The sequence below is a fragment of the Maniola hyperantus genome, chromosome 21 (assembly GCF_902806685.2).
Source record: "Maniola hyperantus chromosome 21, iAphHyp1.2, whole genome shotgun sequence".
NCBI lineage: Eukaryota > Metazoa > Arthropoda > Insecta > Lepidoptera > Nymphalidae > Maniola > Maniola hyperantus.
Window position 1 is genome coordinate 3,062,413 of NC_048556.1, and position 16,053 is coordinate 3,078,465.

General features: G+C 38.7%; 1 protein-coding gene across 7 annotated transcripts in view; it reads right to left on the reverse strand.

The window, feature by feature from the left end:
* The window catches only part of cv-c (crossveinless c), a 346,801-nt gene that overhangs the window by 22,825 nt on the left and 307,923 nt on the right, over positions 1 to 16,053 (reverse strand). For all 7 annotated transcript variants that reach the window (XM_069505876.1, XM_069505877.1, XM_034979897.2 and 4 more), the window contains 2 exons: positions 7,790 to 7,903; positions 4,655 to 4,797 (listed from right to left, as the gene is read on the reverse strand). In XM_069505876.1, the coding sequence (XP_069361977.1) occupies positions 4,655 to 4,797; positions 7,790 to 7,903 (257 nt within the window). The remainder of the gene's footprint in view (positions 1 to 4,654; positions 4,798 to 7,789; positions 7,904 to 16,053) is intronic.

Consider the following 16,053-nt stretch of genomic DNA (forward strand, 5'->3'; position numbering starts at 1 on the left):
ATTAATCTAATTCTTTCTTAGACATCCGTCTACGTCATAAAAGCTATCTTGTGCAAAACAGCCTGATCTGTCCAGTAGTTTGAGCAGTGTGATCAGTCAGTCAGTCAGCTTTTCCTAGCCCCTCTTAGAATGAAAAGGGCTTAGTAGGCCACAGTCTACCACGCTGCTGTCCAAGGTGAGAACATTATGGAGAACTCTCAGGCATGCAGGTTTTCTCACGATGTTTTCCTTCACCGTTAAAGCAAGTGATATTTAATTAAGCTATTTCTATTACATACCATGTAAGATCGCAACTAAAATTTGTGCACTCATTCGTATTCGACGGATTCGTCAATAGGTATACGAATTAAATGAGTGCACAAGTGTACGTACGTTTCGTATGACGGCCACTTCGAATCCACTTCGAATCCTATTTTCATGAATCACGAATACCAATCGAATACAAATGACTGCGCAACCGCACAAGGGCTAACTTGTTACCGAATAAAAAAGTCTAATAATGAAGAAACTAAAGGTCAGAGTACATTTCCATTATCAGAACTGCCAAAGCAATTAACCTATCAGTTACAAATTAATAAAAGTGATTTGACGCATCATTACCAGCTCAGATAGGTCACACTTTCGATCTGCCACTTGACTGGTAACAATGATGTAGAAAAGGAAACTGGCATACTGGCTCCATTATTACTTGACAGCCGTCCACTTAAAGATACAATAATTATATCGCTAATAGATAGTCTGAGAGATGGTGTAACTTTTTTGATTTTCCGAGAAAAAAAGTAGCCTTTCTAACTGTTTGGAGTTATGTGCCTTTTAAGCAAATAAATACATCAGTCTTTTAACGGTGAAGGAAGACATCGTGAGCAAACTTGCATATCTGAGAGTTCTGCATAATGTTTCAAGGTTTGTGAAGCGGTGGACTATGAAAAAACCCTTTTCATTATGAGAGGAGACCCATACCTATTCAATAGTTGGCCGACGATGGGTTGATGACTCTATAGGTCTATGACTATTAACTACATATACCTAGTATATATCCATGCAAAAAATCACGTGGATCCGTTTCGGCGTGGTTGAAGAACAAACCAACAAACAACACACTTTTGCATTTATAATGTGACTAGCTTAAGCTCGCAACCTCGTCCGCGTGGACTACACAAATTTCCTACCCCTTAGGGGTTGAATTTTCAAAAATCCTTTCTTAGGCTTCGTCATAATAGCTATCTGCATGCAAAATTTCAATCCGATCAGTCCAATAGTTTGAGCTGTGCGTTGATAGATCAGTCAGTCAGTCACCTTTTCCTTTTATATATTTAGACTAGCGAACCGCCCCGGCTTCGCATGGGGACAATGTATATACTAATGTGGTGCCATTGAGGTGTCATTGCCTCGGAAACTCTCAAAGGAGAGAATTTTTTCCGACCTAATTCACATTATTTCGATTTCTCTAGGGATCTCTATTTTTTTGAGAATTAAACTATAGCTATAAACCTTCCTCTTGAATCACTTATCAAAATTTATTAAAACCGCATTAAAAGCCGTTGCGTAGTTTAAAAGATCTACGCGTTCATACATACAGACAGCGGGAAGCGACTTTATTTTATACTATGTAGAGATGAGTAGTGATAATATAAACACTCTCAAGGAATATCTACGTCTCTTGGTCTATAACATACAGCTGGTAGCGCCGATAAAGAACAAAAGACCAGCCATTACGTACTGTCTCAAGATTGACATGCGGCCGGTATAGACAGACCTCTACATAGTTCACTCTACCACCTATGCATATAACCGACTAGCGTGTTGTTTGTTATTCCTGTGGTATCCATCGATATAAATCCCATCCCATCCATCGATATGAACCCATCGATATAAATGACAAGATATGGTCAAGCGAACAAAATTTTTCACGGTTTTGGAACCAAATAAATCAGCGCCACCTCTTAGATACTAATAAACGACTCGTTTGAAATCCAGACGTCACTGAGGTTGCATTGGTGCTAAAGCACCACTGAGTCGGTGCCATTTTGTTTGTTCAATAGCCCTGTCCATACGAAGTGATATATAAGTCAATGGTTATACCTCATAGTTTGCTACTGGATGAGGTCCGTAATTTCTTTCACATGGGTTTTTAAAAGTCCTGCGGGAACTTTTTGATTTAGCGTGATAAAAAAATTGGCCAAGTGCGAGTCAAACTCGCACACCGAGGTTACGAGGAAAATTCAACCCCTAAAGGGGTAAAATAGGGGTTTGAAATTTATGTAGTCCACGCGGACGAAGTCGCGAGCATAAGCTAGTACTATAATATTAATAAGTCAATGCCTAAGGGATTAAAAATTAAGACACGTGTGAAGGCTCTATCTAAAATGGTGACGTTTAGCTTTAAAGGAAAACGAGGCTTTGTATCTAACATTTCAATCAGTTGCGCAATCAAGGGCCAATTATCCCGACTGGGAGGAACACTTGGAAGCATTTACTGCCACTCGTCATTAAGGTATGGACAGACAAGAAGCGAGGTGGCAGCGAGGCATATTGACAGCTTTATCATAGTGTGATAATTACTTTTGTTGGATAAAACAAGCCGTTACTTTGCGAAAGTCCATGATAATATACAAAAAACCTAAAGCTTAATCTATATACCGCCAAAACAGACTTTGTATAGTAAACAGTGCAGCATGTGATAAGCACTGCCCGTGAAAAAGCGTGCAACACACACCATCAGCACACAATACCACATAGATCTTCTAGAACACACTTTTACAAAGTGACTTTGCATTTGTGCATTGTGGAATTTACATTTCCTGAGGATACTCCGAAGTCAGAGTAAAATGTATATTTCTTCACCACTGCTAAATGACAGTGGTGAAGAAATGTCTGCACATTATTAATATTTGATACTGTATTTCTATAGCGGAAGAAGTGAGAGGTTGATTGACGATCTAATAGCGTTGCCGTACTAATATGCCCATCGTCACTTCACTTTGTGCCACCAAATAGATTGATAAATCACACACTGAGCAAGTCAAAAGTCAGAGTTATATTGATCTAAGAACACGTTGCCGTCCCGCGTTGTGTCTGCCAATGCCTTTACAGTTACTCTCTCATTAACGTGTTGGTTCCAATGATTAGGGAGTATTGTGAAGAGGTTTTATTAATTTCTTTGTTGGTTTATTGATTGATATGATGCGTGGTTTGGTGATAAATTATATGAATGACATTTTAATTTCCTTTCTTTTGTTGCTGTAAATTCTAGGGCATACGAATGATGAATTTATTTTAACTTTTACTAGCTTATACTCGCGACTTCGTCCGGGTGGACTACATAAATTCAAACTCCTATTTCACCCTCTTAGGGGTTGAATTTTCAAAAATCCTTTATTAGCGGATGCCTACATCATAATAGCTATCTGCATGCCAAATTTCAGCCCGATCCATCCAGTAGATTGAGCTGTGCGTTGATAGCTCAATCAGTCAGTCAGTCAGTCACTTTTATATATTTAGATATGATGCGTGGTTTGGTGATAAATTATATATGCATGACATTTTAATTTCTTTTCCTTTGTTGGTATAAATTCTAGGGCATGTGAATGATGAATTTATTTTTACTTTTATTCAACTGGAAAGTGATAAGGAAGTGCGGTTAAAAGTCAATTAATCAAAGAAATTAATGATATGCGAGATAAATAATTAAAATCTTGCTTGATTCTTGCAAGTGAGCTCTTATTAGCACACGCCTGATTAACAATTTTTTTATCCTTCGTTACTTCAAAACCACAAATTTGAGACATTTTCTTTAATTATTACAGACTAGAATTAGAAATCTTGTTAGGAAAAATATTAAGTATAGAATATATAGGTACATATTTACCTAAAAGGAAAAGTTGACTGACTGACTGGCTGAGTAACTGACTGATTGATCTGTCAACGGCTCAACGCACAGCTCAAACTACTGGATGGATCGGGCTATGCAGATAGCTATTATGACGTAGACTCCACTAAGAAAGGATTTTAGAAAATTCAACCCCTAAGGGGGTATTACAATAGGAGTCTCAAATGTTTTTAGTCCACGCGGAACCAGGGATAAGCTAGTTTTGAATATTTTTAAGAGTTTAATAACAAGTAGGTAGGTAAGTAGGTATATGTGATACTTGTGACTTTAGACCAGCGTGGATTTAGGTTTTATTTAAATGGAAACTAATGTTCTACTTTTTTTTTAGATACAAGTTAGCCCTTGACTGCAATCTCACCTGATGGTAAGTGATGATGCAGTCTAAGATGATAGCGGGCTAACCTGGAAGGGATATGGCAGTTTTTTATTAAACCCGTACCCCTTTGGTTTCTACACGGCATCGTACCGGAACGCTAAATCGCTTGGCGGCACGGCTTTGCCGGTAGGGTGGTAACTAGCCACGGCCGAAGCCTCCCACCAGACCTGACCAGAAATTTTGAAATTATAAAATTCCAAAGGAATCGAACCCGGGACCTCCCACTAATAAGACCACAGCGCTCACGACTGCGCCAGGGAGGTCGTTAAACGTCGTCTACGATGAAAATAAGCCTTCGTTCGCTATTTATCTTAGACTACAATATCATCACTTACCACCAGGTGAGATCGCAGTCAAAGGCTAACTGGTAACAGAATAAAAATACTCACATATCAGGCTCAACATCCGTGTAGTGCCCATCTGCATCCACCAACCCCACCCTAATGGTGGGTAGGGTCTCGTCTTCGTCATCTTCGACCTCCCCTCGCGCCTCCCGAGCTTCTCTTTCTGCTAAAGCACGAGCTGCTATCACCTGCAATGAAAGTTCTACATAAGATCCTCAATAATAAAATTTTATTTACCAGCCCAAACACGCCAGATTAAAAAACAAGTGCGAGTCAGGCTCGCGCAACGAGGGTTTCCGTACAACAGTCGTATTTTTCCGACATTTTGCACGATAATTCAAAAACTATTTTTTTTTTATTTTTTTTTTTAAGAATATTAGCCATGTTAAATGACAAATATTCCCCTTTCCTCTCCAATTAAGCGTCAGGCTTGTGCTAGGAGCACTATGATGCATAAAAATAAATAAAAATCTGTTTTAGAATGCACAGATGAAGACCTTTCATATGATAATATACCTTTCACTTGATATAGTTATCTTACTTCGAAAATAGAAAATACCAATTATTAGTTCATGACCACACTTTAATTTTTTTTGTGTGATATAACCACAAATTCACATTTTTCCCCAAAGACCTACCTACCTGCCAAATTTCATGATTCTAGGTCAACGGGAAGTACCCTGTAGGTTTCTTGACAGACCGACAGACAGACAGACAACAAAGTGATCCTATAAGGGTTCCGTTTTTCCTTTTGAGGTACGGAACCCTAAAAAAGAACATTAGCCATGTTAATTATTATGACTAATATTCCCCTTTTCAATCCAACTGAACGTAAAGTTTATGCTAGGAGTAGGTACAACAATAGTGCAATGGGGTGTGAACCGGTGATCTTTCGGAATTCAATCCGTTCCTTTACCCGTTGAGTTATTAAGGAGATTTAGATGGATAAGTACTTGAGGAGTTCTTATGACCACTTCCCGACTCCATCATGAGATGCTGGACATCATTAAGACAAATCCAACGAGTCCAAACACAACGAAGTTATGTTATAAAGACTGAGATACATTACTGAAAAGTAAATTAATCACTCAAACCATAGGTCTGTAATACATACTACATACAATAGGTTTGAGTGATGTATTTCTGTACCTACTCAAACCATCAGTCTCTCATAGGTCCTTTACAAACACTTCGAAGAACACAAACATTTTCACACCCCTGTCAGCTGTGCCCGTTTGATGTTGTTACGTACGACAAAAAAGGGGACAATTCTTCGACTGAAACGGACAAAATTATACAAGCACTAGAAAAGATGTGCCATGTAACTTTACAGTGTTATTTTTCGTGCCGAATCGAATCGCCCCACCGAGTGTACCGGGAATTGAAAATGACACTGTGTCGAACGGTCGTCGTGTTGACACTGATGTTTCATCACTAACATATAGTTATAGTTCCGACCTGACGCTCACTGCTGCTATTAGCACTAAAATGGCAAAAATCAAGTTGCTTCAAAAGCAAGTTGTGGCAATCGCAAGTCCAGTGTACCTTCATGTATTAGTAGAGGTCAGTGAATTTTTCGAATTTTCCACGGGGTAGCGTGACGTTAATTGTAACAGTATAAAATAATATATTCATTGGAATAATTTGCCCAGAATAGCTGTTTTATGACCCAAGTTGAATAATGCATAAAAGGCTTACGTTATTAGACTTTGTAATTTGTTTTTGGTATCTTAAACGAAAATATTAAAATGTATATTAAAGGTCACTGACAATGGGTCCACCATCCACCAATTTAATGTCACACAGTGAGCCATAGAGACGGCTAGGTTAGAAGTTTCCCTGAAGGATAAGATTCGACAAGAAGAGATCCATGATTACTGACATAGCCCAAACCATCAGCAAGTTGAAGTCGCAGTGGCAGGCCATGCTTCGTAAAATCGATGGCTGCTGAAGCTAGAAAATTCTAGTGTGAAGACCACGAACGAGTAAGCGTAGTGTAGTGCGCCCTCTATCAAGCAAGGTGAACCGACGACGATATAAGGAGGGTGGCGGGAAGTGGCTGGATTGGGGACAAGAAAGAGCCTCCTCGCGTGGTGTTTAGTTTTATACCGATCACAAGCACCCGGGCGGCGTCCCTGGAAGCAGCTACTACATGAACAAAATCAGTAGGCTGACCAATCTTTTCACCACGACGGCTACCATTAAGACCGAGCTATCGCGGTTGCGGCTTTTTGGGCTGCCCATGTTTGAGGTGGCCGTCGACTCAAGTAGAAGAAGAAGTGTCTGGATGAGGAAGGCTAAGTACCTGGTGTGGCGGCGCTCTTTGGGAAAGGCCTATGTCCAGCAGTTGACGTCTGCTGGCTGAAATGTTACAAAACCTCTTCAGAGTTAGCCTGCTTCCATCTTAAACTGCAACATCATTTATCACCAGGTAATATCGCAGTCAGGGGCTAACTTGTAATGTGATAAAAAAATATGATATAAAAGAAGAAACTTAATGACAGACATATCAAACTACTCACAGCTTAAATCGTTGGGAACTAGAAACTTTTTGCATGTCTCTAACTTAGAGCCCCGCTAAAAATTATTTTGAGAAATTCCACCCGAGCGAAGTCAGGACAGTTTATATTGTAGCCTTTGATTAAAGGCAGTATTAGGTATTCCTATTATATTTCGAGGAGATCACGCCGAAGGCGGCAAAATTTGAGGAGCGGAGAATTTTCTTCTCAAATAAAATTATTGTGATTGGAATTAGATATTGGATTACTTACTTATCAATTTTTTGCGTGTTTCTGACATAACCGTTATTATTATTAGGTACTTACTAGCAGAGGCGGATTAAATGTCAAGAGCGCCCTAGACAAGCACCTCATAGGCGCCCCTCTAAGCCATATTAAAAAAATTACTAACTGACTTCGAAAGAACGAGAAATCGTCTCATTGCATAGCTGGTAGTTGGTGATTATATTTATTTATGTGAATCAGTGAAGAACATCACGTCATGACACTTTGCTATATCAAAGAAGAGGCAGTTTCGGTCACTCCAAGATAATATTACTTAGTAGGGATAATTAGGTAGGCCAGGTAATGGAACTCTACATGATCACCGGCGCCCCTTCGTAATCTCGCGCCCCTAGGCACATGCCTAGTTTGCCTTAGGGATTCACAACACTAAGCTTACCTGCAATCTTCTCTGGGCCTGCGGCGTGATCTCGACGACTCTCGACCATCTTCTGGACTTCCTCTCGTATTGCCACTTGTCACTTAAAGCGCATTGCTCGTCATCTGAGTCGTTCTGTAACAAATAGAATGGCATCTATTATTTTCATCCTGAACAATTTAGCAAACAAAGAATATTTAAAAAACCTAACTCCACGCGGACGAAGTCGTGGGCATCAGCTAGTAATACCTATATTCTTCAGTATAAATCCGAGCTATTTACTAAGTTTTCTTCATTCAAACGTTTTACATTTAGCAGCATATATCATCCATTTTCTATTTCCAACTTCACATTTTCAGTAAAAGTGGAATGGGCAAGAATGTCAAGTATACGCAAAGCCTCGCAACGGACTTCGTACTTATTGTGAAGGAACGCTTTGAATAGCTTTCGAAAGCCTTCGGACGAGAAATGCCTTCATAACTTCTCTTTGTGGGAATATTATGTGTTTATAATTTTAAAAAATTCTGTGTTTAAGCACAGAAAATATACCTTGGTAAAGTCACTAGAAGTAGTTGAGAGTTAAAACCATACATATTTTCTATGCATAGATACTTAACTGTTTAAATGAATCTGAAATACTTAAAAGGAGATTAGTATTATATAGGTAGGTATTCTTTATGAGTTTTTAATTTATTGTAAACTAGACGATGCCCGCGATTTCGTCCGCGTGGATTTAGGTTTTTAAAAATCCCGTAGGAACTCTCTGATTTCTTGAGATAAAAGTAGCCTATGCCCTTCCCCGGGATGCAAGCTGTCACTGTACCAAATTTCGTCAAAATCGGTTGAACGGATGGGCCGTGAAAGGCTAGCAGACAGGCAGACAGACAGACAGACAGACAGACGGACAGACAGACAGACATACTTTCGTATAATATTAGTATGGATGGATATAAATTCTGAGTATTTGCTTTGATTTGACTATCCTTACAATACGTTCGCACAGACACATCCAGTACTTTGCGGGAACTGTTTTTTGTAGGATCCGATTTAGTGGTAATAGAATTTTAATGCACGCGTTCACAAAAGCATAGTTTGCAGGATCCGGCAAGAAAAACGGATCCGATTTTGCGACTACAAATCGGTGAACACGCTATCCGGTTTCGCAGGTCCATGTGAACGGGCCGCTTCTCTGTGATAGGTATAGCTTTATTATATCGGTCCCGAATGTTGATTGTCGCAGGCTCGCTCCCACAAATCCGATTAGTCGTCCTTTGTGCCGGTCCGTCGAAATTGACTCATTTAGGATTAACACCACAACTCTGTGCCACAACTATTGTGTACGGTGGAAATAGGATTGATTAATAATTTTCGTGCTAAGACTAAATTCTATAAAGCTGACTGACTGATCTCTCAACGCACAGCTCATACTACTGGACGGATCAGGCTGAAATTTGGCATGCAGAATGCTGATAGCTATTATGAGGTAGACGTCCGTTAGGTAAGGAATTTTGAAAAATCAACCCCTAAGGGATTGAAATTTGTGTAGTGCACGCGGACGAAGTCGCGAGTATAAGCTAGTATATAATATTATATATCTTTATCTAAGAGTCTCAGAGCCTAAGAGCTCAAGAGCTAAAGGAACAGACTGAATTCCTAAAGGTCGCCGGTTCAAATCCCGCCCGTTGCACTAAATTGTCGTACCTACTCCTAACACAAGCTTAACGCTTAGTTGGAGGGGAAAGGGGAATACTAGTCACCATTGGCTAAATTAAAAAAATCTATACTTACGTGATGAAATGAGGAGCTCTATAGATAGAACTAGACTACTAACTAAAAATTAGACTTTAGGTATACTTTGAAGTAAGATTTTACAAACAAACATCCAAACAAAGGTTCCTTCCAGTGCAACTTTCATCTTTTATAAAATATCTAAGGTCTGGCACGCGCTGGCTCTTAGTCCATAAGTATTACATTTTGTCAGTTTACAATAACTTCTTCGTCAATCAGCCCATCACAGGCTTACTCGTATTTTATCATCATAAGGTCATCAGTCTCCTTGACCAGCCATTGAACTTCGAGAACAGGAATTATAATAAAAATACCTACTAATTTTGCAATTACGACCATTTTCGAAGTATTTCAAGATTGCGCCGAGTCATTTGCGCGTTGGTACAGTCGTCTGAATAAGTTTTACATAGCTCGTATAAAAAATATAATTTAAAAAAAAATATTATATATACCTACATATAACATTTTTGGAGTCTGGACTCTGGACTAGTGATCCAAAGGGTTCGAGCCCTTTAAGCCTTTATTTTAAGGCTCGGAGTTCTTTGTCGTGTCGTGTCGTGTCGTATCGTGTCGTATCGTTTCGTGTCGTGTCGTGTAGCGGGCTCTACGGGCGGCGGCGCGCGCGGTTCGCAGTCACAGCCGCGGCGCGTGCGCGAACTGACTCCCTTGAAAAAGGACCCCGACGGGTTCGAAACTAGTCGGGCTAACGTCGACTAGACACGTGAGTACAGCCGGGATAGATATTATTTATAATGGAAATCACTCACGGTAGTTTAAACGCTAAAATAGCATTTTAGTCTTTAAGCCTTCGAGCCTTATAGGCACCTGGACTCTGGACTCCGGACTCTATCTCTGGTACAGTACCACTGAACTACTCAGTTTCTGTTACATCATTCATGAAACGCTCTACAAAGCCGAAATATCATTCAAAAGGCTGATTCATTATACTTTCTGCCGCGTACTGCACCTATCTCTACTTATCTTACATTACTTATCGGTTGACAATGATTATATTATTAGTTTAACGCTAGTTTTCTTTAGTTCCTCTATTAATTTTACTCTTAGATATTTTTTGGTTCAAATTATTTTACACTAGCTTATGCTCGCGACTTTGTCCGCGTGGAATACACAAATTTCAAGCCCTATTTCACCCCCTTAGGGGTTGAATTGTCTTAGCAGATGCCTACGTCATAATAACTATCTGCATGAATTTCAGCCCGATCCGTCCAGTAGTTTGAGCTGTGCGCGGATAGATCAATCAATCAGTCAGTCAGTCCCTTTTTCCTTTTATATATTTAGATTATTGTTCCTCAGAGCCAGTATTTTACTTCATTTTGCCCTCCTTTTTCGTTAATTCAACGTTGATTTTTCCGTTTCATATTTTCCTTTCCTATTAAATTTACATACTTAATGTATTCATATCCCATTTTGCTTTATTATCATTGTATATTTATGAGTGTATAATATAGATATTATTCATCATTATGTAATCGTTTATAAAAAAGTTGTTAGGTAATTTGCATGATTTACCTAGTCTATTTTTTTTCACCCAGGTCCGAGCTTTGTTAGTTAAAGTTTACTTGAATAAAAATCTACTTATTCCATTCTATGTCTTCTTTTCTACTCGTGGGCATTATCTAGAAGAAAATAAATAAAAACACTTTCGTTTTCGATTTACCTCTGTCTCAGATCATTTATCGATAGCATTGTACCACGTCATGCTAACAAATTGTCGTAGCGCGCGGCAGGAGCGAATCCAATACGTTTAATTCACTCTCCCATTCGCCATTCAGCTTGCTAACGAGTGGATGACAGCTTACAAGCTGTCGATTTCAATAGAGTAATCGACAGAAATAAAAAGTTAAGCCTTGGTTAGATACGACGCTCGACGACATGATAAGAGCATAAGAGTGAACTTCATATTTGTATCGGATATAGTAGGGTTAAAAACTTTGCTGACAAGGAGAACCTTTAAGAGCTATTCTGGTACACTATTACCTTTTACTCCAAAACAAAGTCAACAACGTGATACCCTGTGCAAATGTGCATTAGCGGTGAGGGCGCCGGATAGAAATATCAACGCAAATGCAATGGCAACGACCCAAACAAATTTTGGCGGAAATGCGCCAACCCTAAGAGCACTCACCTTGCTCAATGGTCTGATTGCTCAGCACCAACAATTAGATGTTTTTAATATATTATAGTATATGGGAATTTAATAAACTGTGTATATTATGTAACTTCTGACTCAGTATGCGATTTGGCGTTGCTGTAAGCATGCCGAGGATATGTATTGTTTAATAAATCAATAAATCGATAGAGTGAGGGAACATCACTTAACACCAGATGAGATTGCAGTCAAGGGCTAACTTGTATCTGAATAAAACAAAAAAAAAGCCGCAGCCGCTAGCCCGAAGCCAGGGTCTGGGTCGCTAATTATCAGAGTTCACGACAGTTAGGGAACTTCTAATAAAACGTCTTGACGTCACTGACAGACGACGTAGGTAGCCCATAAAGTAGGTAGCTCTAGTTTTCTTTGATTTTACGTCACCATAGCCTAATATTTGACATATCATCGATCGGTAAAACCTGCATCAATCATTATTACTATCTCAATTGTTGTGATTGGCTGAATTTATGCGATTCTTGTTGCAACAATGCATTGTAGCCAATAGTGAGCGAGCGTCAACCAATCAGAGGTGATTGCGATCGTGGCATTGTACCTACCTGTCATTCTACCGCAATCGAGCAGCAGGATCAAACCGAGAGTTCCCTCTACCTAGTTCACTCTGTTGTATTGCATAATCGACAGCCATTGAAACAAATTGTCGAGCAGGCTCAATAGTGGGTAGTAAGCAGTGAAGTGAGTGCAATACGATTAATTCACTCGCTCAGATTTATTGCCGTTCATTCGATAACAAGGTTATGACAGGCGGCTGGGCTTGAGTACATACAGCGTTTATGTTGCAAATTGGATTAAAATGTAGAGCGGAATGATTGATTTGAAGGAGCGGGATTTCGTGGTTATTATTGTTTGACTGAAATATAAAGGTATCTACAGTTAAAATCACAGTTCACGACAGTTAGGGCATTTGTGACACAACCATCACAACATCGAGGCTTCGACGTTACTGGCAGGTGTCAATTAATGTTACTACATTTGACGCTAGTTAGCATAGAGATAGCTAGTTAGCCTATGAATAACCTTTTCTTTGATTTCATGTCACCCATAGCCTAATATTTGGCATATCGTCGATTCAGGATCAAACCGAGAGTTTTTTTTAAATTCTTTATTTCAACCAAATAATAATTGTATATTTTTCGGCTTGACATCCAGAAACTCTCTTGAGTTTATGTGAATATTGCACATTCCTCTTGTAATACTGAACTAAGCTAGATAATAACAGGTTCCCTTCCTTTAGTTGACTCTGCCACTAGGTGTAGAAGCTTAAATCTATGGCCACACCTGCGCGCCATGAACGCGGGATGCGGGACGCGATGCGAAAGCGTCCACGGCGTGAATCTATAGTATATTTCAAGGCTGTGCTAATAATGCAGGCGTAGTGGTCGCGTAGCTGTGAGGCGACCACCGCGCGCATGCCGTTCCAGCTTCTTAGTCGCTTTGGTCGCTTTGGTCGCGCTATGCTCACGACTTCGTCCGCGTGGACTACACAAATTTCAACCCCTTTTTTACTCCTTTATGGATTGAATTTTCAAAAATCCTTTCTTAGCGGATGTCTAGTCATAATAGCCTATTTGCATGCCAAATTTCAGCCCGATCCGTCCAGTAGTTTGAGCTGTACGTATGTGATAGATCAGTCAGTGAGCTTTTCTTTTCTATAGATCGGAAAGGTACCCATTAGGAGCTTGTGTATAATAACAAGTAAATTGAACCAAAATTGGGCTAGACTGAAAATTGTATCAATCAATCTAGCGAATTAAAAAGGCATTTCTAAAATTTTTCTATACCTATATAAAAATGAATCGCAAAATGTGTTGCTGATCGCAAATCTCGAGGACAGCTGAACCGATTTCGCTAATTCTTTTTTCATAATATTCGTTGAAGAACGGGGATGGTTCTTACGGAGAGAAAAATTCAAAAAAAAATCCTGAAAAAGAATCACCTGTTAGGCGGTACGAAGTTCGCCGGGGCAGCTAGTTATAAATACATATCAAAAATAAAAAGTAAGCGGGCTATAGCTTAGTGGTCAGAGCGTCGGGTACGATTCCAGGAGACGCGGGTTCGATTCCTGCCTGTTCGCAATTTTTGATATGTATTTAAAATTATTTAGAAATTTCCTTGAAGTGTAGGTAAAACACTATAAAAATTATAAAATATAAAAAGGCATTTTCACCAAGATGTTATCTTACTTTTCTTGTGTACCTACCTAGACTGTAATTATAAATTATAACTTTAACACCTGGCAATTTAAGCCGCCTAGATTCGAACCTGTGGCCTTTGATACGGGTTCACTCGTGTAAATAATAGCGCGCGGCCTTTGAAAGTAATTGAACCAATTACGCTATTAAGCTAATACTAGATTACGTCCAGATTTCTTTACTTTACGTACATTTAGATAATAGGGTGACCATGAGTGTGTATGATTGATGGATAGTATCAACATTGACAAGTTCTGGGGTATGAGAAATAATTACTGACCGCCGACCTGTTTTTGAAGCTTGCTTGATTATCGCGATTGGCGCTGATATACTTAACAGGAATGAGCGTCTTGTGAACGTATTTGGGACTAAATGTTAGTAATAAGACATCTGTCAACATAGTGTTAAAATGTCAGTTTTAATTACCGGTAAGTTTGGTAGGGCGGGTGCTTCAAAACAGCACAAAAAATAAGTGCTTTGTTAGAAAATAACATTTTGTATGGCACACTTTTTACAGCGTATAATATCCACTCATGTCAGTGAAAATAACTAGCTTGCTTTGTTTTACAATAATCAACCAAAAATAAATAATTATTGTTTGATGACGTTCCTTCGAGAGAGGTTCCAGACTAGAGACAAAGATTAGGTAAGGATCCTGTTGTCTTATCACAGGTAAAGTATATATTATAATATACCTACATCAGACAATCTTTAGACTTTATGGAAATACCGAATAGATTTTCTTTTTCCTATAATATAAAGAAAACTTACTCCTTTTATCCGTAAAAAGCTATCAAATTGTCACGAGCATACACATACATAGTCTGATTATAAGTCAAGATATAATAGAGTAAGGCCCATACTAAGGTTTACTACAAAACGTTTTTTTTTTAAAAAGAATATTAGCCATGTTAAATGACTGATATTCCCCTTTCCTCTCCAACTAAGCGTCAGGCTTGTGCTAGGAGTAGGTACGACAATAGTGCAACGGGCGGGGTTTGAACCGTCGACCTTTCGGTTTTCAGTCCACTCCTTTACCGGTTGAGCTATTGAGGCTCTAAAATAAAAAATAAACAATTATAAAAAAACGAAAAATATAGAAATATAAAAATAAAGAATATAGGTTGGAAAACATTGTAAAATCTATATGTTTGTGCAAGTTTAAATAGGCCATGTCCGCTAGTAACGACATTGATGGTATCTCTACAAAGGTGTTTATCTAAATCACATATTTAACATTTTGGTCGACGTGGTGGTTTAGTAATATCCGGTGTAATTTTTGATATTCAAGTTTTATCGCTTGATCATTATAACCTAGTATAAATGCACTTATAAACAGCATACAAAAACCCGGGCACAAAAGTAGCCTAATTTTTACGCGAGCGAAGTTGTCATCTAATTTTTCACTATAATGAATTATCTGATACGTAAACTTGTAGAATTTAATATGATAAGACTTCGTATTATATTTTCCGCACAACCCGGCATCTTTTACCTAAAACATAACAGGTATTCAATGATCAGTAAACACCATCTCCAGTAATACTAAAAGCCGGCACGTGGATCCCTTAGCACCCTTTTCAATTTGTATGTCATGTATATGAATTTATGAAGGTACCTAGTTGTTCCTCTGAAATATTATATGTTGTTGTTTCAATATATTTTAGGTAACTAAAGTCCGTGAAACATTGTATTGTTTTACTCAGGACTTGTCGACCTCGATAGGTTACCTGAATGACATACCTATATTTTGTTAAGAGGTTAATAGTTTAAACGCCCAGAAACAGTTAAAAATGTTATATTGGATTTCTCTGAAATATTATATTGTTGTTGTTTCAATATATTTTAGGTAACTAAAGTCCGTGAAACATTGTATTGTTTTACTCAGGACTTGTCGACCTCGATAGGTTACCTGAATGACGTACCTATATTTTGTTAAGAGGTTAATAGTTTAAACGCCCAGAAACAGTTAAAAATGTTACATTGGATTTCTCTGAAATATTATATTGTTGTTGTTTCAATATATTTTAGGTAATAAAGTCCGTGACACATTGTATGGTTTTACTCAGGACTTGTCGACCTCGATAGGTTACCTGAATGACGTACCTACCCTACCT